The sequence below is a fragment of the Atheta coriaria genome, unplaced genomic scaffold (genome assembly GCF_025399875.1).
Source record: "Atheta coriaria isolate IRGN ID8LTWV9N9 unplaced genomic scaffold, Caltech_Dcor_3.1 hic_scaffold_5_pilon, whole genome shotgun sequence".
Taxonomy (NCBI): Eukaryota; Metazoa; Arthropoda; class Insecta; order Coleoptera; family Staphylinidae; genus Dalotia; species Dalotia coriaria.
The window spans coordinates 759,886-786,222 of record NW_027045447.1 but is presented as its reverse complement, the minus strand read 5'-3'; the positions used below and the strand labels follow the sequence as shown (position 1 = coordinate 786,222).

General features: G+C 35.5%; 2 protein-coding genes and 1 long non-coding RNA gene across 4 annotated transcripts; 1 reads left to right on the top strand and 2 right to left on the bottom strand.

Annotated features, from left to right (window-relative positions):
• Positions 1-720: 720 nt before the first annotated feature.
• Positions 721-1,947, bottom strand: LOC135792295 (uncharacterized). Its single transcript, XR_010548236.1, has 3 exons — positions 1,807-1,947; positions 1,396-1,705; positions 721-1,324 (listed from the first exon to the last, which is right to left on the bottom strand). It is a non-coding gene; the product is annotated as an uncharacterized lncRNA (long non-coding RNA).
• On the top strand, positions 1,640-18,562 carry LOC135792293 (ankyrin repeat and BTB/POZ domain-containing protein 2). Of its 2 annotated transcripts, none has more exons than XM_065302921.1 (13): positions 1,640-2,064; positions 13,439-13,832; positions 13,893-14,105; positions 14,160-14,386; positions 14,454-14,858; positions 14,914-15,101; positions 15,161-15,405; positions 15,563-15,805; positions 16,241-16,399; positions 16,618-16,833; positions 16,894-17,457; positions 17,518-17,817; positions 17,900-18,562. In XM_065302921.1, the coding sequence occupies exons 1-13, from the start codon at positions 1,811-1,813 to the stop codon at positions 18,299-18,301; spliced, it is 3,810 nt and encodes a 1,269-aa protein (XP_065158993.1). In that variant the 5' UTR covers positions 1,640-1,810; the 3' UTR covers positions 18,302-18,562. The 2 variants fall into 2 exon arrangements, with proteins under 2 accessions (XP_065158993.1, XP_065158992.1); XM_065302920.1 differs by lacking the exon at positions 1,640-2,064 and adding an exon at positions 12,030-12,824.
• CapaR (Capability receptor) lies at positions 18,425-25,443 on the bottom strand. The gene is made up of 5 exons (XM_065302922.1): positions 24,688-25,443; positions 21,784-21,874; positions 21,402-21,612; positions 20,828-21,056; positions 18,425-20,341 (listed from the first exon to the last, which is right to left on the bottom strand). The coding sequence occupies exons 1-5, from the start codon at positions 24,974-24,976 to the stop codon at positions 19,875-19,877; spliced, it is 1,287 nt and encodes a 428-aa protein (XP_065158994.1). The 5' UTR covers positions 24,977-25,443; the 3' UTR covers positions 18,425-19,874.
• Positions 25,444-26,337: the final 894 nt, after the last annotated feature.

The window sequence follows — 26,337 nt, the reverse complement described above, 5'->3', positions numbered from 1 at the left end:
GCAAAGTTTAGTGTATACGTGGTTGCATATGATGATTAAATATTATTTAAACATTAAATAAGGCTTATTTTGTAAAGAATAAATAAATAAATGCATTAATAATTTATAACATAACAGATTAATTGATTAATATTTGATTTTATGAAGAAAATATTTACTTAAATTCAAATAAAAACTTTGTAGCGCCATCTCAAAAAGACTTTCTTTGTTAAAATTGAGTAACACCAACATATGTTGTGTTCCTACATCAAAAAAACAACATACCAACACAAACAAACAACTATATCAAACGTAGTATTCAGATGGCGCTAGTATGCACTTTTAACTCATATTTTGTTAATAATTTTTTGTGCGTGTTTACATTTTAAAGCATAAAAACTATCAACATAGATAAAATATTTATCTCTTGTCTCACAAGCAAATATTCTAATATTTCGCCTGTTTACTGCCCATGTTAAAATATCAATACAAAATATTTTAAAACATTTACCTATATTCTAAATAAAATAAACGTTGTAACGATAATTACAATCATAAATATTCTCGCAGCATTAATTAATTCATAAATAATTCACATTCCAACGGAAATATTTATGCTACGAATGTTTTTTTTATCTTAGACGATGTCCAACATCCTGTTAAACGAAACTATGTAGATACCATATTTACCATCAACTGACAAACTCCGAATTCAACGAAATCATTAATTATAGTGTCGAGAATTTTGAAGAATTCACATTACCTGGTTGACCACTCCAAACGCTGTGCTTTGCGTTTGGAATATTACGCAAGGTGCGGTTTGAGTTTAGTGATGCGAGCTTTAACTGTTGTTCGACATTTCCAGCGTCAAATCTTGTCGCAGCGGTCTCATATTTTACATAACGATTACGTATTCACAATCTCGCTCTCCAGTTTTAAAATTTGCGAGTGTAATAAATGCTTTACGGTTCAAACCTCGCATGCAAACGCAGTACGTGATGGCCGAACACGTGCACTCCATTCCGGTGATTATCTACTATCATTTTACTATGTGCATGATAAGAATATTAAATATTAATGAGCTGTGTATTAAATTTTATATTTCAAAGCGTAAAAACGCTAATTTTCCACTCTAAACTCATGAAATTATAGATTTAGATAGTTGTGTTGTGGTTTTTTGTTGTTGGCACTTGAAAGTTAAAGGGAAAAGAAGAAAGAGGCGTGTAAAGTGTAAGAACTCGTAAGTATGCAACGCGTGCCATGCCTAAATTCACTCCTCAGAGTTGAATTTGTTATATTAAAAGAGTTTGAGTGAAGATGTTGATGGAATGGTGTAGATCCGTCCCTGTAACAATTACATACTTATTATCGGTCGCTGGGCATGCTGGGCATGGCACAAAGACGCAAAATCCTCACCATTCGAAACCTGTTTGATTGAAAAAGCGCCGGCGGCGTCGAGCGCGCACTCGGACGCGCTCCAAACGGCCTCGAGGAAGGTCCGAAGAGCTCGATGGCTCCGCCCGTGTGTGCGAGTCCTTCGCGCTGCGTCTTTCGCCACCGCACGAATAACCTGCTTTGACCCTAAAACTGCGCCCATGGCTATTGTTGTTTACAATCGCTGCTGCTGCTGCTGCTGGCTGACCACGGAGCACACTCTACTCTAGGTATTCTGGGCCACATGACTCTTTTCTTCGTGGTGCGCGTGTTGTGTGTGATGCAGTGATTTCTTTAAGAAACATGCGTGCGGTGCCATTTAATTCAATTTGTGTGTGATTAGTGTGTAAATGGTGTTGTAAGAAGTTATTGCGATGAAGCTGGCATACTTACCGCCATGGCCCAGCAAGAAGTCACAAAGGACGAGTGGCATCATCACAATCAGGCCCTCAATTCCATTTCCACGGGTGCTGGTGGCACAGGTGGTGCTGGGGAGGTGAGACCTGTCACTCAGCAAGCCGCTGGCGACAAATCCGGTAATTCGATTGAACCTCAACCCCAATGGATCGGCGTGGACCATTTGTCAGGGCCGTTGAATCCGCTTTGCATCACGGACGCTAATCATGAAATACTGCGACCCAAACCGAGAAGGTATAAAATTTGTCGTCTTTTTAAGTTTAAAATACTTTTCTGGTTTCAATTTTCTGATTTTGACATATTATATAGTTGAAGACATTCAAAAACTTATTTTAATATCCGGTACCATTGAGAATTGTTATATTGATGTGCCGATCAGTGAATGGTAGACGAAAACGTACAAAACGGAATTCTGAAAAGTTCAAACATGCTTTATGTGTAACTGTAACTTTCTCAGGGGAGTACGAAGATTGATACAAACCGAATGATTAATGTGCGCACGTTTTAAGAGACTTTTTTCCGCCGCATGGAATCTAATACGCTGAGGTTAGAGCAATGAACTTCATCACTGTCCCCAAAATTAATGAAATAGATCCGAAACAATCAATTTAAGATGAAATTGATTTACGCTGGGGTTATGTATGCTTGGTTGCATATATCGATCTTACATTAACCACATTTTCACATTTTTTACGCTTTATTTCAAGATTCTGGTATTGATTGGTCCTCTTTAATTATATTGCCGCCAGACAGGTAATAAAATGCCCTAGTTAATTAAACATTGATTAGTTTTATCTTTTGCTCTCTGTGTGTAGATAGCGAGAGTTGGCAACTTTTAACATAAGTGATTCATAAACAAAAGTGAACGTGTTACCTATGTCCAGTAAAGTTGATGAAGCTCACAATGAGAATTAAACTTGTCATGCATGCAATTCGCAACTCTATAACTCTAGTTAGCTGTTATGTCGCTCGACACAAATGCTTTCGGCTGTCGAGTTTGTAACTTTGAAATTGTTGCCAGTTGACAATAGTTGCGTGAATCGCTGGATAAAGTTGATTAATTTAATAAATCCAGCGCTGAAAATTTCATAGTTTCAGCTAGAAAATAATATAATCCACTCGTACAATTTACTTTGTGTAATAAAGTCTTTCTGAGAGAAAGATTTTTCTTTCAAAAGTATAAGTAATTAATACCGTTTCCTTTGATACGAGTATTACGCAAGTAAAACTTGTGAAATAAGTTGCCTATGCTTCTCAACAGTGGCGGAGCTTTCAAAACTTTATTCTAACCTTGTAGCAGAAAGAAAAACAGCTGAGACTTCATATAATGCGTTGAATTGTTTATTTTTAATCTAATCGTAGTGAATCTTCAAGCTGAAAGTATACTTTGAATTAAACCCCAACTTTTTTCTTTGTTACTTTCTTTTCGCATACAAATCCGACGTGAAACGCTGGCGGAAAGAAAAGAAAACAGTCTGAAAAGGAAACTGTAATATAAAAGCCGTTGAAAAGATAAAACAAAGAAAATTTTAACGAATTTAAAAGCCCAGGATGTTCTAATTAATTAAAAATTAAAATACAATCAATAATTAACATTATATTAATAATTATTTTAAAATATGATATTTATTAAGAATCTAGGCGTGTTTTTGATAGAAAATGTATTTTTACTCTGCGTGGGAGTCATTCAACACCACTACTACGGAAAACATTGTCAACATCGTCGTTGGTGACGCGAAAATAAATATCAACATTCAATTTATCCACCTCTGCAACCTGCTGGTTATGACATTAATAACCTTGTGCATTTTTGGCGCACAATACAGTTACGGCATTAATTCACGCTGCGTGGGCGCAACTAGAATTCGAAATTTTGAATATTACAATTATAAATTGTAAGTGAATTTCGCGTGCTAATTAAAACAAACCAGCGAGCGAACTACTGATGTCGGAATTTAATTTTAGCCGAATTACAAATGAAATTGTTTATTGATACTAAACCCTGGGATTACCTGAATGCTCACTGAGCTAATTCGGAGAATGTTACTATTTTCCATTTTGGTATAAAAAATTCCACGTGCACTTATGTAAGGTGTAAATTTCTAGGATTTACGAAATAGACGCGGTGGTAAAATCGATGAAAACGTGCAAGATGAGTGATGATGAATGATTATGACGTTTATATCGCTTGTTGTCGATTCGCGCTTCATTATACCGGGAATAACTAATAATTATCGTTTGATCATGCGACGTAATCCAGCGTGACATTAAAATAGTGCGATTGGAGCTTTGCAGAGCGCTTTGATGGAATTGATCGCGCAATATTACACCTGTTACGTTGTCGGGCGGCAACCCAACAAGCACAGACCATAATTTAATGTTTAAATTTGTGTTATTTCATTTATAATTCTCATTATTCTCATAATTAATCGTATTAGTTAAAAATTAGCTTTGTGTGTTTTTAATTTCAACTTTAAAAACTCTAAAATTTGATTTCCTGTTTTTTGTTTTGTTTGGTTTAATAAATATTAATGGGATGTACAGAATAATTAACCCTCTCATAATAAACACCGTGTTGATGTTCGTTACTTATCTGAGAGGATAACAATCTCGTAATTGTAATAGCAAAGTCATGTTTATGTTCACTAATAATATAATGACGAAAACTTGTTTTTTTTGTTTGGGAATTTTAATTGAAGTTGAAACAAAAAATTGAATACTTTTATTTGTTTATGTGTGTTGGGAAATATTTGCGAACATGAATTGAATATAATATTTGATTTTGTGGATGTGGAATCGTGAAATTTGTTTTTGCACGCATAAATATTGGATTTTAAGTGTAAATATTCCATTGAAGAGGCAACTTTTTCAATTTTATGTTATCCGACTTTTTGATTTATTTTGATTAAAATAAATAAATAATTATTTATTGTACATTTTATAATAGAATAAACACAATAAAATAAAATTTTACATAAAAATAAAACTATAAATAAAAATTGGTGTATTGTTGGTTGCCTATAGTGTTATAGTACATGAATAGTTGCCTAATCAAATTTTTGTTTTATTTTGTTTTTAATTGAATAACAATGTGTACAACCGCAAAATACGACGTGTCTAAGTGTTATTGATGGTTTAAGTTGTCTACAATGAATACGATTCACTAAACACTAAGCGATTTGCACCGAACTTAATGTAAAACCATTCAAAGCTTTAAGCTCGGCTTTGCGCAAGTTTTAAACTTTTGTAGGGAAACTTTGCGCTTCGCTCACACACACAAAATTGAATACACTGTGTTTATTTACGTGTATTTTGTTTCTAAATATTAGAATTAATTTATACAACTTGTAGAAACGTAAAATCTAGATTAGATGCATTTGTGAAAATTTTATAAACTCAAAAAGTCTTTTACCGTGTTAAATTTAATCATATTTCCAAGAATAACATAAAACGTAAAAGAATTCAATGTTTGAAGAATACTAAGCACTCCAGACAGAAAATGTAACACGATTAGGGAAGCAGAGCAAAGCGGAAAGAAAATAATGAAGAAAAAAGAACATTGGTTCTGTACACATCGCAGGTGCCGCTTAAAATGTATCAAATTTAATAAATAAATGAATTTTTCCTTTGCCAATGATAAAAAGAAAACTCGAAACCCTAAATAAATGAGTTATTTGCTTTTAATTGAGGTTGCGTGTAAAAAATACACGATTTTTTGTCACAACACAAGAGAATTTCATGTTTTAAACAATTTATTAAGGAGCGTAATTAATTGCGTCGCAGGAAATGTCAAAATATGTTCATATTTCATTCGCCAGTGGGTATTTTGCTACATTTTTGTTGAATATCGAGCGAAAAATGTGAAAACAATTGCCGTAATCACAGGCTGTCTGCTCGGGTGTAGCTGCAATGAATGAAGAAACCAAAGACAGAACAAAACCGCTGTAGTCAATGTAATTTCCAATTAATTTAATGTAATTTGCATCTTAATTGCGCCTTGGTATTGTTTACTCCAAAAGTTTAAGGTTTTACGCGCGTAGACAACATCTGCGACAGCGAAATGAAAGTTTTTTTGTATTAACAAGATAAAAGTTTGTTTTATTTTACTGAATAGGCAATAAAAATGTTTTTTTGTTGATAGAAGCTCCAGGTCGTGACTAAAGTCCGTGAGTAAAGTACTTTAGTCACGGTTTTGGCCGTACGTGTGTAAATTATTACTTTTTGTGTTTTAAAACTATGGAGAAACTAAAAAATAAAAAAATATAAACATAATTTTTCCCCCCGTGACTAAAGTTCGTGAAAAAATACTTTAATCATGGCTATCCGTGGGTAAGATACCACGTTTTATATCTGAAAACCGTAAAAAAACTAAAAAATTAAAAAAAACTATAAAAATTCCACCTCGTGACTAAAGGCCGTGACTAAAGTACTTTAGTCACAGTTTTGGCCAACCATGCTTAAAATACCTTTTTATATGTCTCAAACCCTTGGAAAAAGGATGAAAAGAAGAAAAAAGGGAAATATTTTTCTATTTACGTTTACTTTGGTTGATGGAAGTTAATAAAACTTATTACCAGTTAAAATTTCATTGAAGTTTCTATCGAACGTCAATAATAATCATCAAAAATTGAAAAAGTTTTGATTGCGACGACTTTCGAAGTGTTTTTTCCTCCACTTTCAAACTTGTTGAATTGAATACGCAATTGCAGCTTACACAAGTGTTACATTTATGCAAGCAAGACATCCAGCAGGATGGATAAAAATAGATTTTTATTACTTGAAATACAATATTCCAAGAAAAGCCCCATATTGTCTCGGAAAATATGAGACGTCATTATATTAACTTAACAATTGTAATATGTCGGATAAAATGACAGAAAACAGTGACATAACCTGATTTCAAAGCTCAAAAACGCGCATATTCTGTATTCTGTATCAATTCGCAAATCGTCTTTTAATGTGTCCTCAATATTAGATCCAAACATGAATATACATATTTATCTAACGGTAGAGTATTGTTCTCTGCGGAAAGCAAGTAATTTGCCTGTAATAACAATTTTCCGCCTTGCTTCGATAAATTAGAAACGCAAGTTAAAAACGCATGAACGCGCCACGGCAATATAATATACAAATTGCAAGCAGGAATACAAAAAAACACACGCGAAGGCAGAAAAAACCGATGAACATCAGCGTGGCGTATGTTTACGTTTACGATGCACGCATGCAAAGGAAAAAATTGATGCACACAGGAAACATAATCGAATAATAATTTCGTGTTCGATTTCTATCCGGTTTACCTCATCGTTTTGATGAATTTAAATTTGTGTTGTGTTGTGTATTTTTTTTGTTTGTTGCTAAAAAATAATTTTATTCGTTGAAAAATACGATGTGTTAGTTGGGTGTAGAATGGGTTGGAGGCGGCAGTTTGCATGCAATTTATCGCTTGTTAACTTTAACCTGATGCACAATTTCCGCGTGTGCTTTTATTTGCTCTGCTGCACAAAATCAAACAAATTGATATATTTATGCAACACGACATATTGAATTTTGATGAATTTAGGTTATGCTCGTATTATTTATATACATAACCTATAAAATATTTTTATAATTAATTTCAGATTTATCATGTTTTTTGTGTGTTGAGTTTTTATTTTTTTCTTCTCTTTTTTTATTTTATTTTGTGTTTAATTGTTAAAGCAATAAAAATTCTATTGTTGACGCTTTCTATAACATTAGTAAAGCGATAAGGAGGAATGGTTTGAGGAATATAAATCTACGGGAAATTCTCTATGAGATAAGCTTGTTAAATTGGAAATCTAAAAAAAGAAATATTTATTTATAGCAAAAATGAGCGAAGAGGGTTGTTGCGTCATTTTTTTTCGAGTATTTTTGGTAGCGAATATCTTCTCAACTAAAAGTGCTATCGACCAACGAAAGGATGATAATGAAAGTTTGGAAAATTCTCTATATGATAAAAAAGCAAAATAATTAAATTTCTCTAACGTGATAAAAAATGCTAAAAAGTGCAATTTTCTGTTGTTTTGTTTTTTACATATTTTTTAATTGTGAATATCTCGTAAACTAAAAGCGATAGAGACCAACGACTCGAAACATATGAAAGACAGAAAAATTGTCTGTAAGGTTAAATAATAACATATATTAGTTTCGTGAGGTAAAAGTTTAAAAATTGGGACTAAAAACGCAAATTCTGAACTTTTTCGTTTTTTCTCAGTTTTTTTTTTTAATTGCGAATATCTCGTAAACTAAAAAAGATAGGGAGGAACCGATTTAAGATTCTTAATCTTCGTTTAATTCTCTATAAGATAAAGTTATTATTCAAATTGGTAACAAAAGAAGGATTGGTAATAATTCATAACAAAAAAAAAACACGAAAAATTAGCGTCTTTGCATTTTTAATCAATATTTCGATTCCCATTACCTATCATAATATAAACTTGTAGAAATATTTCTCTAATTAATTAAAAATTTATCACGTTTTGTGTGTGTTCAAATTTTTATTTCTCTCTTCTCTTTTTTATTATTGTGTATTAAATTATTAAAGCAGTAAAAATTCTATTGTTGACGCTTTCTATAACACATTATTGTTGTTATACCCGAATAATTTGTTCGGAAGTTCCATGGCGTACATTTATGACACTTTGTTTGTTTGTTTGCATTCGTGTCACTTGTTCGCGCCGCGCTAGACTACAACCAATTAATTCGAGCGTCACCGATGTTCCATTTTTTCGCCGCTGGCATCGATTCGATCGAACAATTCATACGCCGGCGGCATCGATTGTCTCCGGATGGAAGCTAACAAGGAGTACTTGCTGCTTGCTACTTACAAGGTGTGTGATTAAGATGCACGCTGGATTAGTCGAGGAGAAATTAAAACCGCCACGGTAAAGTTTATAGGTATAGTTAATAATGATGAAAGAAAAAAATAGAAAATTGATGAATTGTCGCGGATTTTGTATTTTATTAATTAATTTGAAAAGTATAAATGTGGAAAATGTTTTTTTTTATTAGAAAATATTAAGAAATAAATTGTCTATTTATATTTAAACATATTTTTCGTTAAAATTTCAATAATTTTCTTATTTTTGACATTTTGATAGCGATTATCTCGTGAACTAAAAGTGATAAAAAGGAACGAATTGCAGATTCTTAATCTGCGTGAAAATCTCTATAAGATAAAATAAAATATTCATGTGGAAAATAAGAAGGATCGGTAATAATTCATAACAAAAAAATGCAAAAATTAGTTTTTACATTTTTAATCGATTTTTCAATTGCGAATATCTCGTAAACTAAAAGCGATAGCGACCAACAGATTGAAGATTCGTCATCTTCGAAAAATTCTCTATAAGATTAGATTAAATATTTACATCGAAAATATAAGAGGAATCGGTAATAATTCATAAGAGAAAAAATGCTAAGATTTGCGTCTTTACATTTTTAATCGATATTTCAATTGCAAATATCTCGGAAACTAAAAGCGATAGCGACCAGCGGATTAAAGATTCTTAATCATCGTTTAATCCTCTACAAGATTAGATTAAACATTAATATTGGGAATATAAGAGTAATCGGTAATAATTAATAACAAAAAAATGCAAAGATTTGCGTTTTGCATTTTTTATCGAAAATGCAAACAAAATTGCAAATATCTCGGAAACTAAACGCGATAGAAAAGAACAAATTAAAGATTCTTACTTTTCATAAAATTCTCTATAAGATAAAATATTAACATTAAAAAAATAAAAATTTATTAGCCATATATTTTGCATTAAAAATATACATATACCCGTTCCTGAATAATTTCGATTTAAACGAGTGGGAGACCCGATGCACACGCAGCAAACTAGATTACCGCGATGCTTGTCTTGATGAAAATAAAAATAAAAATTAGCCGCCGAGACAATCGCGCGTTCCCATCATTTCTAATCGCGAGAGTGTGGCTGTGCGCCTCGTATTAATTGTAATGTGAGAACGCGGCTTGTATTTTAATACAATCTGCGTGCGCACACACGCGGATGAAAACTCACTGCGGCTGACATTGATAGAAAGTATAAATCTGCGAAATGCCGCGCGCATCAATTCGGAAGAAAGTATGTGAGTCTGAAATTATGCTCGCATTATAAGCGTGTCTATTGTCTTCACTCGCCTCCCATTCACTCCGCGACGATGATATGAGATTTCATTCTGTGCGCAAGCACAGCACTTAAGTTAAAATACGAGATTTATGTGTCTTAATATTTCAATGCGACAATCGTGATAATTTGTTATAATTTAGTAATATTTCAATTGAAGTTGAAGCCAATGATGGAAAATAAAAATAAATCTGTTCTTGAGACGTCTGATTTTCGGTAAATAAAAAAGTCTGTCGTTAGGAAACTTTTTTTTGTCGATATATCTTGAGGCGAGTTTTTTTTTTTGGAGCATTGCTATGGATGTTTTTCTTCTTTCGTAAATCACAGTTTCTTGTTTGGTAAATAAAACGTATAATTTCCGAAATCGGCCTTGTAATCGAAACGCAGGATGCGGAGGAATAAAAATAAAGTAAAAATAAAAGGAAATGAATTATTTTTAGGGATTGTCAAGACAATTTAATGACAATTAGAATTAAGTCAACTAAATAACAAAATTGTATTTCATTTTGTTATCCTTGACATAAATTTATATTATTTTTGGTATAAAAATGATTAAAATTAAAATTTGAATTTAAATATTTTCTCATTAATTTTGTAATATTGCATTTTTTACGTAAGTTTTAGTTGCGATTATCTCAAAAACTAAAAAATATAGAGGCAAACGATTCTGAATCTTCGTTAAATTCTCAATAAGATATGATTAAATATTTATATTGGGAAAATATGAATGATCGGTAATAATCAATAACAAAAAAATGCAAAATTCAGTGTTTTTGCATTTTTATCGATATTTTGATATTTCGGAAACTAAAAAAGAAAGGGATCAACGGATTGAAAATTCTGAATCTACGTCAAATTCTCTATAAGATACGATGAAACATATAAATGGGGAATTTAGGAGGGACTGGTAATAATTTAAAACAAAGAATTGCAAAAATTAGCTTTCTTGCATTTTGCATCGATATATCGATTTCGAATATCTCGTAAACTAAAAAATATAGAGACAAACGGATTGAAGATTAATAATCTTCGTTAAATTCTCTATAAGATAAGACGAAACATTCAAACCGAAAATATAAAAGGAATTGGTAATATAATAATTTATAACACAAGAAATGTCAAGTTTTGCGTCTTTGCAGTTTTCATTGATATTTTGATTGCGTATATCTCGTAAACTAAAAGCGATAGAGACCAACGGATTGAAAATTCAGAATCTACGTCAAATTCTGTATAAGATAAGATAAAACATTTAAATAGGGAAATTAGGAGGGATTGGTAAAAATTTATAACAAAAAAATGCAAAAATTTGCGTTCTTGCATTTTGCATCAATATTTCGATTGCGAATATCTCGTAAACTAAAAGCGATAGAGATGAACGGATTGAAGATTCTGAGTCTTTGGAAAATTCTCTATTTGACAACTTAAAAATGTGCCATTATGTTGGCCTTGGATAATTATTAGGGTTAATTTTTTCAAATTTTTATAGAATTTTCAAAAAAAGTAAAAAGATTTTTTTTGCGAATATCAAGACAATTTAATGTCAAAAGTTAATATAAATAAGTTTAATATGAGTACAACTTTTAATTGTATACGTTTTCCTTTTCTATATTTTCCATTTTCTCATCCACAATGACATATTTACTTCTCTATGTAAAAAATCCGCAAGAGAAAAGAAAATTCCTCAATGAAAACAATTTTCTACGGAAATAATTAAATAAATAAAATTTACATTGGAAATATACCTTCTCTCTCCCCTAATTTATGCAATAAATTAATATCTAGGTTGATATTAAAATTATCAATGTTATCCATTTTTCCACGCATTTCTTTTCTCCGCCTAAACAAATCGCCTTAAGTGTGCAAATATTGTTTGAAAGTCGCGTCTGCAAAAAAGGAGAACCATAGACAATAACATCGTTACGTTTTGTTGATCTTGAAAGGAAATTGAAAACAATAGTGGGAAATGTACTAGATATCGGTGGCCGGTGTGTGTGCAGAAGCTGGCATGATTGTTTCATTAGCTATTCAGTTAGTTGGCATCCGTTCTTGAGTGCGCGTACGTCGCGTTCGCCTTTCATCAAGACATCAAAATCACCAACAGACAAAACAAAAATTAACCAACTTGGAGTTCATTTTAATTGTATCATAGTGCGCGCATACAAAACTAGGAAAACTTTGAAGTGTAAACTAAAACTAAACGAAAACTTGGAAATTCTAAAATGAAAACGTGATTTAATTTCGTTGCAAAATGCGCTGCACGAAAAACTGCAAGTGTATCCTATGCCTGGAGTTGCACGGCTGCGAGAAACGCTTCAATGAAGCACCTCCAATCATCTCGAATAATTTTATCCTGACCAGATCTTCAGCATTGGTGCGAAACGCGATGCGTCCGAAGAAGTTCACTTTCTTTGGTGGAAGCGGCAGTGATTTTGATTTGACACGCAGCGCGGAAAAAGCAAAACGCGCCGAAAAATTCTCAATGATAAATTCTTCAGCTGATAATATACATCAAATCGTCGAGAGTAAAATCGAAGGGGAATTAATCACTGAAAGTTTACATAAAAGTGTCATCTACGTAAATGATTTACTAACGTGTGATGAGAATAATAACGATACGCAAAATGTGGTTCTGAATGAAAAAGTCGATGAGGTGACGCAGCTGGACACCGTACAGGACAGCAATGTAGTTAATGTGGTATTCAAGGACACGTTTGCATACGCCTCACAAATTTTGAACGATTTGAACGTGCCGGAAGATTGCAATTCGGATGTGGAGTCGGATGATTTTCCGCTTGGCATCGAAGCGCATTATTTCAATAAACAGCACACGAATCGAGCGTGGTAAGCGAGCGAAATCAATCAAAAATTTCATCAAAATAAAATCCAGCTTCTCATCTGACAGAGCGTGTTTCCAAATACCGAAAGAGAAAAAATTTGCGAAGCGGATAACTTCCGCCGATATTTCCGTTCTGCGCACGATAACAATTTAATATTTAATGTTATTGTGATGCCCGGGCGTCTTGTTAGAATGTTTTGCGCGAAATTCGGAAGATGTAGGAGGCAAAAAAAGTTTAATTTCGAATTCCTCTAATACTTACAGAAAAAAATCGCATCATTAATAAGAAATTTATCATTTTCAGTCAACAGGAAAGTAACTATAAGTATTATCGACTGTGATTTATGATTTTCGATATATATTTACGATTTATTGACAAACATCGAGCAAAATCTAGCAAAATATTACTTTTTAGAAGCTTGATAAATGACATTATGTCATTATGACATTATTTTTAATGTATTGTGGGTTGCATAGGTCAAAATATCACATATTGACTTATGCCTATGTAAATTTTTGTGTAAAGAGGGTTGCATAGGTTAAAATATAACGTTTAAGTCAAATATGTCATATTTTAACATATGCAACCCAAATTACATTTTCTATATCATTATTCCAGGTTATTAACAAATGGACGAAATAATGACCCCCCGTACATTCCTGAAACTGGCCAGGAGCGTATGGTATCCCCAAAACGCAAGATAGACCACTTCCCGCAGTTGTACGTGGCGAATAACGTAAAGACGTCCACGTTCAGCGAGCACTCCGACATTAATAACGGTACTAACCTCAACCCGAAGCTACACCATCGCAATGGCGATAAGTATCCGGCATCAACGACTCCCGTGAGCATGGTCCCCGAACGTGACACGAACAAAACCTCCAACTCGTGTCCGCTGAAGTTGCCCTCGACGCAGAACGCGTATCGGCAGCTGCAGAACGCCGCTGATGATGCGCATCGCATGGCATCACGACCGCATCATCATGCAAGCGTGCAAGAACTACGCATTCAGGTAAAAAAAAAAAAAATAAAAATAAAAAATTAAAAATTAATAAAAATTATTGATAATTAGCAACGTGGACATCATGGAAATTCATCCTCGGATGAAAACAGATCATCAGGACATGCGAGTATGTCAGATACAGGTAATAGTTCCCCAAGAGCGCTGTCAAATGTCCCTGAACGTCTTACCGGAAGCGGAAGTGTCGGAGTCATTCAGAAACCTGTTCGTGCCCGGACAAATTCCCAACATCAACGGAGTAGACATCGAGCTACACCAGCAAAAGTAAAACAAACATAACCTTTTTTACATAAAAATAAAATAAAATGTTTTCTGTAGTTACAAGTGCCATGGACAGGTGGCGGTGGCCTCGAAGACATAAAACTCGCCCTGCAGCAGTTGACAATGCGTTCGCACACCTCCACAAGTACTTATTCATCTGTCAGCGCAGGTTCTGAAAGTTCTGAGCCTGCCATGCGCAGACTCATGAGACATTCATCCCTGGAAACCATTAATACCAACATAACCAATGCTGATGAATTTGTTTGGGTGGATTCACACAATCGGTTAGTTACATAACCACAAAACCACACATAACCTCAATTTTTTACTATTTTTTATATTTTTATGTAGTCTGGTTGAATTACAACACTTACCATGGTCTAATCATTGCATCCTGCGTGTTTTACAAACCGGAAGGTGTCGTGAGCACATGAATCGTGTCAGTGTTGAAACTATACCACGATTATCGTACCTCCTGCAACGTGCGTTGGTGCGCATCGGGAGGGAAACACAAAGATTGTCTTCGAATCTTGGAATATGCACAAAACATGATTTAATGGCGTCGTTTCGTATTGTGTTGTGTCCGCCATTAGCAGATTCCTGTATTAAAGCTTGTCTGAGAGCGGCGGCCATGTTGGCTATGGCGGGTGACTGTACATTGAGGCAGAGTAAGTCTAGTAGAGCAGGGTTGCAATTACATGTAGGGCGGTTTCATCGATGGATGACAGATGTGAAATTAGCACGATTTGTTCATGAGTGAGTAAATTATTAATTGTAGGTTATAAAAATGCAAAAAATGATTTTTTTGAAGATATGCAGCGGTTTATTTATGCGCCGGAATGGAAAATCTCCTCGAAGAGATTTTATTGCAGTGTTTACCGAGTGATTCCGAAGTGACTCTCACGGCAACCCTTCTGGAGCACGCAATTGCCAATAATGGTGATTTATGGGGCCTGCTGCAACCGTACGCGCATTTGAACGCCGGTCGGATTGCATCCGGTAAATTTATTTATGCTTTGTGGATTAAATTGTTAATTGTTTTGTTTTTGTAAATAAAGGAGCTTTAGCATTACCTCGATGGGTATCCGTGTCCAGTCTGAGTTCGAGGGATTCAGGGCGAGGATCCGGCCCTCCGGAACCATCATTGATGACGACTTGCGTTGGCTCGCTGCAGGAATTGCAGGAAATAATTAGTCGCATGCACCCGCGCATCCCGCTGTGTGCACGTGCCGTGCGCGCCCTCTTTTACTTTATGCGCTGTTCGCAATTGGAGCACGGGGAGCAGCCAGGAAGTGCAATTCAGGTAATTTCAATCATCCTACTTTACTGCATTACTCTAATGCTTTAAATAGCTACAAATATGTGGAAAATGTGCGAATATTTATAAACCACCTCGACGGGATTATTAATTAAATATTCAACGGCTTTTTTTATATCGTGGAAAATATTCGTGTTCACAGGAGTTATGTTACGAGCGCGCGTACGTTGTGTTGCCGCCGCTTGTGGAATGGCTGCGCGTAGCTACCGCTCACGGCGAGCATCGGTTTGCTGCGATCCTCGACAAGGACGATGTTATGCAAGCGGCGCGTTTGCTTCTGCCCGGTGTTGATTGTCCGGTGAGGCCTTTGGGGGAGGAAGCCATGCGGATCAAGCGTCAAACAGGTGGCGATGAGGATCATGTTGAAGCCACAAGACAAATACAAGTGAGAAATTTGAGTTTTTGAGGTTTTTTTAGCTTTAAAATGGCAAAAAACAATTATTTTCTTAACATAACCTAATATTATCTAATTTTACTTAATTTAACCTAACTTCTTCTAGAAAATTACCAAACCTAACCTCCGATTTACTTTTAAAATGTTTATTTTGACATTTTTTAACTTTATTAGACTTAGCCTCTTTCCTAACCTATTCTAATCTTCTCCCTAACCTAATTTAACCTTAAAATGCCGTTAAACGTTTATTTCGACATAATTTAACCTAACTTAACCTCAAAAAATGATAAACGTATATTTTAACATGTTTTTGACGTGTTTTTCGTCCTAACCTAACATAACTTAACGTAATCTATTGTAATCTAACCTCAAAAACCTTAAATCGTGTATTTTATCAAATAAAACCCCGTTTTGATAACATTTCAGGTCGAATTAGCTTTCCGTCTGATGATGACAGGTCGTCCGGAGTTAATCCAGCAAGCAATTCAATTGCTCCCACCCGCAACAAAATTAGACACACTGGATCAGCAAGGCCACAGCGCCCTAATGCTTGCAGCGCTCAACAATGACGATGTTGCACTAACAGTAAGTGCTAGTTACAAAATAATCCCATTTTTATTTCCGTTTCTGAATATTACCGATATTAAGTGCGTTTTCATGTTGTATAATCCACTTAAAAATCATTTTCCGCCCCCGCGCGCGCTTTAATTTCACCACCCACTTTGCATCATTATCATAGATCACTTAAACTTAATTTAACGCCAAGAATAGACGATTATAATTTAATGATTGGTGTTGCAAAGGCATTGTTAGATGCTGGCGCAGGTGTAGATATCGAAACACCCCCCAGCAGTGCCGCCCACCCGGCTGTAAACGGCGAGACGCAACACTGGACCGCACTCACCCACGCCGCCGCCAAAGGGCATTGCAAATGCGCTCGGATTTTACTGGAACGCGGTGCGAATGTAGAAGGGGGCGCGCAGCTCTCCGAGGAAAAGTGCACATTAACCCCATTGCAGGTAGACACACATCCCCGACTAAATCAATAATTTTTTAAAGCAATTTGTGATCAAACACAGGTAGCTTGCGGAATGGGTAACATCGAAATGGTTCAATTACTACTCGCGCATGATGCCCATCCGTTTCTCTCCACGTTGATCAAAGACTCGTTGTGTTATTCCGCTGCAGCTCAACGGGGTTGTTACAGTGCGGTTTCGGTTGCTGCCGCGCATGGACAACGAGGTTTACTGCAGAAATTACTAGCGCAACCTGTTGCCTCCGCAAACAAAGAAGTCCTCTCATTGGAAGAGATGTTGGCCGAAGGCGCTGCGAGTACCCATTCACACGAGGGTGGTAATTCCGCGCCGCAATTCAGTAAGAGTCAAGTGAAAACCCTGCAGGAAGCCATGTACCACAGTGCGGAAAACAATCACTTGGATATCACGGTTGAGATCCGCTCGTTGGGTGTTCCTTGGACTTTACATTGTTGGATGCATTCATTGGGGGCGGCGCATGAAGCACGCCTGGATTGTGTCATTGATCAACTCCTGCAGGATTTCTTGCAGGTTTGCCCGGATGATTACAGCTCGCAGCTGGTGCAGGAGTGTTTACCTCTGTTGTTCAATATTTTTCGCTATAGTAAAGTGAGTATTAAGGCTCGGATTTAGGGTTTTTATTGGATTTTTTACGTTGTGTTGGTATAGAAAGAAGGGACCACACTGTTGTTGGCCGATATTTTCTCGACGTGTTTCGGCTGGGAAGCCATCAAAGCCATCAAGGATTGCGTACTTACCGGAAACAGTGCGTCTCGCATCGACCCCAAGTACGTGAATAACCCCGAGCTCAGCGATGTGACGTTCCGCGTTGAGGGGCGGTTGTTCTACGCGCATAAGATTGTTCTCGTCACCGCCAGTCCGCGCCTAAGGGCTATGCTCAGCTCCAAGTTGTGTGAGGGTGGATTACCTACCGTGCAGATTAATGATATTCGATATCATATTTTTCAGGTAAACATAACCTGATATTATATTCATTTATATTTATAAATTTACTCACAGGTGGCGTGTTATTTGCTTTACTTGATTACAGATTGTAATGCAATTCCTCTATCAAGGCGGCTGTCAAACACTGGAACCTGCGCCTGAGGATATTCTCGAATTAATGGCGGCTGCCAATTTTTTCCAACTCGATGGACTTTTGCGTTACTGCGAGTCACGGTGCGCTGCGATCGTTTCCTTGGACAACGTCGTCTCGATGTACATCCACGCCAAAGTCTACAACGCTGTTCAACTGCTTGAATACTGTCAAGGTTTTCTCTTACAGAATATGGTCGCGTTGCTCACTTATGATGACTCGGTGAAACGATTGCTGTTTGCGAAAAAACTGCCGAATCATGACGTGCTCGCTGGGTTGCTCACCACGCTCCAGACTCGCATTAAAAATCGACGTCAGACGAATAAAACTGTATGCAACCCAACGCACAAAACATAATATCTTATTATTTATATTATTTCGTGATTATTTATAACCAGACTATGTATTTGAATACTTACCGTGGCATTTCTTGTTTTCCTTTAAGTATAAAACTCAAAAGGAAAACATAAAAAATGTAAATTTTAAGTAGATTTAGCGAATATTTATATTTATGTAAAAAACATGTTGGAACATTAATTATACATCATCATACAACGACACGACATTGAATGACGTCGTAATTAATTTAAATAAACGATTTGTTTAATTACACCTGAATGAATTTTGGGACTTTTTGATGTTTGCGGGTTTTTACTTGATTAAAGTAATTAAGCAAAATACAAAAGAAGCTGAAATTCATTGTCAGTTTTTTTCGTCTCTTTCTCACAAGCTTTCGGGCATCTTGCGGGCTTGTTTGTGATCCGAGGTGTTGTATTTTGACGTCGATAATTATTCATTAAAAGTTACCCGGTTTCTTCGACCCGTCGACCTCGCGCCCCCTAGGGGGCAAGGAACGCAATAACAAAAAATACAAATTACGTCGAAATTAATTAGGTTTTGCCTTCACAAACGCTGCACGGGTCAATTTTTAGCCATCGGATAAATTAATCGTGAGCAACTTTGGGTAAATTTCGCTTGTTTTACAACAAATTTCGCTGGATTAATTGTATTATTAAGTATCGGAGTGCGCGTGCAACGTTTTCTTCCATCTTCGCTTCGTATCACAGCCAGACTTAATGTATTTTAATTAATTTAATACGAAATTATATTTTTTACATTTATACATTCACTGTGCGCATAATCAGCAACCAAATCACTGGAAAAACAGTCGTAATCAATCATTATTTTAATAAATGTGAGTTTTTTCATGTTTTTTTTATGTTTTACTTTGTTCTTTGAAATATTTCACTAGAATACATTTTAATGCGTTGGCTGCTTATTTAACATCATCCGTTTTGTTTGCGTATTGTGCATGAAAAGCATTCGAAGCTTATTTAAATCGCGCACATCAGTTTTTATGAAGTTTCATAAATAAATTCTTCATTGTGTGTTTTGCTTTCATCACATTTTTCGTTTAAGCCAGATCGTTCCATCAATGTTAAATCAGTGCTACACAAACTCCGCCGGGTAAATATCGGCGGGTTTTACCCCCCCCAAAAAAAACACCAAATTTTAGTTATTTTGATAAGAAATAGTTGCGTTGAGAAATTTTATGCATTAAAACCGTCAGAAAAGCAAAAATGTGTGTAGGATATTTAATCCGACGTGAAACATGAAATTCTAATGAAAATTTCGATTACAAGATGGCAACACAGTGTATGTATTGAATACTAGCGCCATCTGGGTGTGTATTATTCAATTTCAGTCACAATTCACAATATATAATGGAATGCAGTAGTAGTGATTGATATTTAATTCAATTTCCTTGCGTTCTGCATGGCTGAAAGTTTGAAATTAAATGAAACACGTCCGGAATGTTTTAGCCTGAATAAAAGTTGATTGCGAATGGTTGAGCTGTGTGTTCATTGCAAATGGCGCACGTGATTATTGTCCATTATTTGATGACGAGCTCGACCATGCAGATCTTCTCCTATATGCACGTCTCGCTGTTTGGCTTAATCACCGAATAATTCAATTCGCAAATGAGCTGCGTGTTCTTACCGAGTTTAATCTCTCGGTTTTGCACCACCATCGGGTCATCTTCTTTTGTAGCGACATTATTTGCATGTCCATTGCGGCTGGTTGTCGTACTAAGACGTTCAGTCATGTTGCCCGAAGGCAATCGTGTTTCGCGAATTGTCGAGTTGCGCACTACTGAGTTATTGGTGCTGGGCGCAGCGCCGCAGAGAATCTCGCGAAACGCGCACCGATAACGATTCGACATCACGTTGTACAGGATGGGATTGAGTGTTGATGAGAAGTAGTAGAGGAGGCCGGTGATAAAGTACATCCATTCATTGATAATGCTGAAGTATGGTGAGCCCATGCCGTATTTGTAGTTGAGGCGTTGTGCGTGGAATGGCGCCCAGCAGATGAAAAACGCCACCACGACGACGGCTAAGTGACAGGTAGAGGAAAGAATATTTTACGTAAGATAACTATAGGCAACCAGTGTTACGTTGTTGTTTTTTTGACGTTTTTAAATGAAAGTTACGGTAAGTTACGTAAAAACACTATAGGCAACCCGTGTTACATTTAAAAACACTTTATGTGAAGTAAAAGTTAAAATTGCTTACGTATTTAATGTATGCAACCCTATCTACGTTATTGTTGTTGTTTACGCGTTAAAACACGTTCTACATCAAGTTCTTTTTTAATTTTATTACTCCGCTGAAATTGCACGCGTAAATTTATGTCGAAGTCACTTGCGCGCACGAGAAATTCATAATGGATGCTTGGAAAATCCGAGCGAACATTTTAATGTACTTTTTTACGGCTTTCAATTCCTCGCCGTCATCGATTAGATCAAAACTCTTTTAACACCTTCGCCAAAGTTTAATTCAAGAAATAACTAGAGGAAAATTTGATTTTTTTGCGACTTACCCAACATGCGGACGATGGCTTTATGGCTTTGCGCACGCGTGCGGTCGCGGTGCACGTTGTTCACGTTGCGAATATCACCGAACTGCAAATTAGAGCGATGTGCGATTTTATAGCCCATCATCGAGTACTCGAAGATGATGATCACCATCGGGATGAGGAAGAAGATGATCGTGCTGAGGGCGGCGAGTGGAATCGGTGGATGGCTCAACATGCCACAAAATGCAGATTCCTGAATTTAAAATTTAAAAATTTAAAATCAGAAAAATGTGAATGATTTCAGTTTTATTAAACAGAACGCGTGATTTTTTTATAAAAGTAAACCCAATTAAACTAAAATTACATATTTCAGTGAAGTTATCATTAAAAAGTTTGATTTAAACGCGCTCAGTTGAAATTAAAATTAGTTTCATCAAACTGCGCTGTTTTTTTTGCTTAAAATTCATGGAAATCACATAAAACAGAATTTTTAATCCATGTGAAAGCTTTCACAACACCATTTGATCGACGTGCAACATTTTTAATTCATCAAAATCAAGAAACACGCACAAAAAAGAAAAAAATCAATTTTACTCACCTCGATAAAATAATTGTTGATTTGTATATATTCCACTCTGGTATAAAAAGAAAATGGCAACGCTGCAAAGAAGCTAAGAAACCAAATGCCACTAATTATCCTAATGGCGCGCTGCAACCCGCCCATCTTGTACAGATAGAGCGGATAGCAAATGGAGAAGTAGCGCTCCGTCGAGAAGGCGACAATTGTCAGCACGGAGACGTAAGACGCCCTGCAGGACATCAAAAAGAAACATTTTCGTTACGAAAAGGCTGTCAAAATATCTACGACAATAGCAAACATAAGCCCAGGCTTATGTTATGCAAGATAATATATCTTGCGAGGTTGTAAAGCAAGTACTCCGAATGTTCACAGAGTGTGTGTTATTGCAGGAAACACTCACCATTCGGATAACAATGCGCGAAACTTGCAGAACGCGTTGCCGAGCACCCAGGGATATTGATGCCAATAGACAGCCACGTCGTATGGCAGCCCTGCAACACAACGTACACCCGAAAACGTGATGATTGTTTTTCGCCATGTTTTGCATATTTGACAACAAGTCATTATTTTCGTGCGTGCGCATGAAACGTGTTTCAATTTGCATCACAATTGATAATAAAGCTATGTGCGCGGATATTACTTGGAATTTTTCGTTTTACTACATGAAATTTTTATGTTTTACAACTAACAATGGAAAATTTGAAGGAGTTTAATAAACTGGCAAGCAATTTTCTTGTAAGAGATATTTTTATGGTCTATAAATGAAAATATTGCGTTAAAATTTTTGTAGGTTAGTTATTTTAGGTTCTGGTGGGTTTTTGACAGGTGGAGATGTAGGAAACTGTAATTTTATGTTGGACACTGCATTATCTTAGGTTATAATGGTTTAATTGACAGTGAAAGTGTAGAAAACTGTAATTTTACGTGGTAAAAATACAGAAACCTGTAATTTTACTTTGTATACTACAAAGTTCTACTCAATTGTCTATTAAACTGATTAATTTTATGTGTTATATTCTTGTTCATTCCAGCGTATTTAATAAAAGCGTCTCAAGCGCTTTATGAGCTTTTTCGTTAAAAAGGAGCTTTCGCAGCGTCATAAAAGAGTTGGTATTGCGTGCGGTTTTGTAAATACCCCACTGATTTGAGATAAAGAAGCAAACAAGCGGGAAGAAAATGAAATACAAACACAGTTTCACCGTCAACAATTCCCGGTTAATTACAATCGCCATTTTCATGCCTTAAAGTTACGAAAATTAACGAAAAAGCAGTAAATTCATAAAATATCATCCTAAACTGTTTTCTGATGGCTTTCGATGACGCAAGATAATATTTTGGTAGCGTAATCCTTTCTTTTGTCAACACGAACGCCTACCACTTTAAATGTCGCTTCAATAAACGTCACGCGCGACGCCAATCTAAACAGAGAAATGCAATCGAAAGAATTGAAGTGGTCGACAACGACAACGACGGAAATATGCGTTCTCGGTGAGTTGATCTGGCGTCCAACATTAGTTTTACATATGAATACGGATTGCATACATGCCACTTTGCTGCACCATCGGACAATATTACTTTTATGAGACGCGCTTCTTGCAGAACATTGCTTGGAATGTGTAATATGTGCATGATGTATATGCATGTGATCGATAAACGAAAATAGAATAAAATAAGTGAAGAGGAATGATTGAAGTGCTCGTTTGTTTTTTGTGGATGAGTGATCAATTTAGAAATGACAGAAATGCGGAAATCTGCGCGATGGGTGCAATAAATTGTGTTTAATTGATTTCCGGTAATTGAATTTAATTGGTTTTAGATACAGAACGCTGTGTGAAACTCAAACCGCTTTAGGCACCTCGAATTCTATACCATTCTATTAAGTAAGACAATATTGTATTAATTAATTGTTATATACACAGAGAAATTAAATTAACGTGATTATAGAACATCAAATATCAATTTTAGTTAATACAAAATCAGTTAATTTACTTATATTGTCTTTTAAAAGGTTTTTAAAACGTTTTTTTGTAAAATTTCAAAAAATAATTTTTTTTGACATCTGCAACCCAATATACACATGTTCTAAGTGTCACTAGGTCTTCTTTTAAACACAATCAATTTTAATTAATATAAAATAAGTTAATTTATTTATATTTCCTTTTAAAAACATAAAAAAACGTTTTTTATTCGCGAATTTCTAAAAATAAGTTTTTTTTAACATCGGCAACCCGATATACACATTTCCTAAGTGTCACTAGGTCTTTTTCTAAACACAATCAATTTTATTTAATACAAAATTAATTAAATTATTTATATTTCCATCTAAAAACCTTTTTTATACAAATTTCTAAAAATATATATTTTTTCAACATAGGCAACCCAATATACACATTTTTTAAGTATCACCAGGCCATCCCCTAAACACACCCGATAAGAAAGTAATAATTATCTGAGCGTGATTTAGTGCTTTCAGTTTCCTCCCTGTGACATAGGATCCAATGCCTACCCTATTGTAATATGCTCATCGGATGAACCTATAATTTTCTTTTGCGGTCGCCCGGCGCCTCCACTTTCCGCACGAGGTCGTTTATTATGATTAACGAACTAGCCGTCATTGCTATTTTTCACCATATCAAATATCCCTCGCAAAGAGCATATTTTTAGTAAACACATAAACCCAAAACCTTCGAATACGAGATAATAAAGCGAGCATTATCACTTTCGCATTGTTCTACGTCTGCAGGCAGGCATCCTGCAGTGTTTGCAGTAAGTTTTATCGCGGTCGAGCGGGTTTCAGGCGAGTTGCAGAAAGAAAAATCATGCGGTAGGCAATGACAGAGCAGCGGCGAAGAAACCGCAAAACAGCGCGTGTAAACAAATTGCGTTTGGTGAAGTTAGACAAAAGCCACGGGTTGCCATGACGCCCGAAACTAGACAACCAAATATACACAAAAACATGAAAAATTAATTAAATTGCATGTTTTCTTCCATTTTCTTCTTTCATTTGGATGAATACCTCTATAATATTGTGTTTAATTAAGCTGAATTTATGCTCGTAGACTAATTACGCTAATAAAGTACTGATTAGTGCAGCGTGTGACTTTTTCACTGTTTACACTTTACAATGAATGACACAATTTGTCTTTAATTTGTTAATAGACGCATGAGTCGTGTCTTTGCACATTAGGCGCGCAATAAAACTTAATTGACGTTGATTGCGATTAACTGATAAGGCGTGTTATAATTGTATACAATAAATGTTAATTTTTATACAGGGTGTTTCAGAAAAGCACAAAAAACTCACCAAAAATTAATAGAGTTAAATCTGAGATCGCCAGATTGAAGAGATAGTAATTAGTGACCGTGTGCAGATTGGAGTGCTTGACGATGACCAAGCATACGGAGATGTTGCCCACCAGGCCGGTGACAAAGATGATTACGTTGAGAATTGTTAGCGGGACGGCCGTTTGCAGGCTGAGTGTTTGTGGGCCCATTTCTATCTGCAGGCATAGCCATACGTCGTAATCCGGTGAAGTGTGGTCGCAGACGGTCAAGTTCGACATGATGTTGAAGTTGAAATCGCTTTCGTTCATATTCACACTTTTTGAAATTAAAAAAAATGTTTTTTTTGTGTTTTTTTGAAGTTTTTTTGATGTTTAGTTGGTATATAAATTTATTTTATAGTTTTCGTAGACAGAGAGGCGTCTGTCTTGGGTCATGCATGCAATGGCCGTGGAATGACGATGGCATTGGCAGAGAAAAGTCCTGGCGTCCAGCCAGGATGCGACCTTCATTCTATGACTGGTGCCAAACTGTCGCCGAGGTTTTTTTTCAAACTTTATTTATGACTCGCGTGAAAATCTATACTCTACACTAATTATTTTTTTAAATATTTTTATTTTTAGTAAAACACTCACTAATTTTATTTAAAATTATTATTTTTTTAATTTAAGTTATTTCACTTTTTTTTGTTTTATTGGTAATTTTATGATAGTTTGGTAAAGTTTACGAGTTCCTCACTGCGAGAATCGGATTGAGCGCGTCCGCGATGTGCGCAAGACGCCGTACCAGGACCGACTGTAAAAGATCCCGAGCGTAACACTGTCGGCTCCTGCTTTTGCTCCTGCTCCTGCCAGGATACACGTTACGCCCGCGCGCACCTATCCGATGTGGGTGTGTGTGTGTGTGTGTGTGTGACGGCGGCGTGTTACGAGCACACACCGCATTTCCATTCAACCTCATTGCCGCCCCACTGACGGCGGCGTCATGTATGCAAACCGAAATCTGTGCCATTCATCCAATGCAAACACAACGCAAGCCGGTAAAAAATTAACGCGAAAATAAGCACAAACTTAGAGTGATGCTAGCCAGCGATTTAGATTTGTTTGTAAATAGTTTTTAATTAAAAGTTTAATTAGAATAAAAGGTTATGTGGACTTTGGGGTAAATAAAAACGGTTGGAATTGGATTTTTTAGATGAGGTGTTGAATAAAACATTAAAATAATTTGTTTTGTGGTTAAATATTTGTTATAATTACTTATTTAACAGAAAAATTCCTGAATATAGACAAAAATTAACCTAAAATTTACTTTTTGAGGTTATGTTGCTCTAGGTTCAATAAAAAATTGATTTTTAGGTTATTTTTGCTTAAAATTAAATGAAAAATTAGTAAAATTATAACATAACCTATTTTTGCAGGTTATGTTGCTTTAAGTTTTCTAAAAACTGTTTAAAATTGATTTTTAGGTTGTTTCTTGTCTAAAAACAATTAATATTCAACTGTAATTTGTTTAATCTTTAAATATCTCTTATAATTATTGGGTTAACACTATTTTTTCCATAAAAATTACAACAATTTTTACAATTATCGTAAAATAACCTATTTTTAAGGTTATGTTGCTTTAAAGCTAATAAAAAATGTTTCAAAATCGATTTTTGTGTTATTTTTACCCA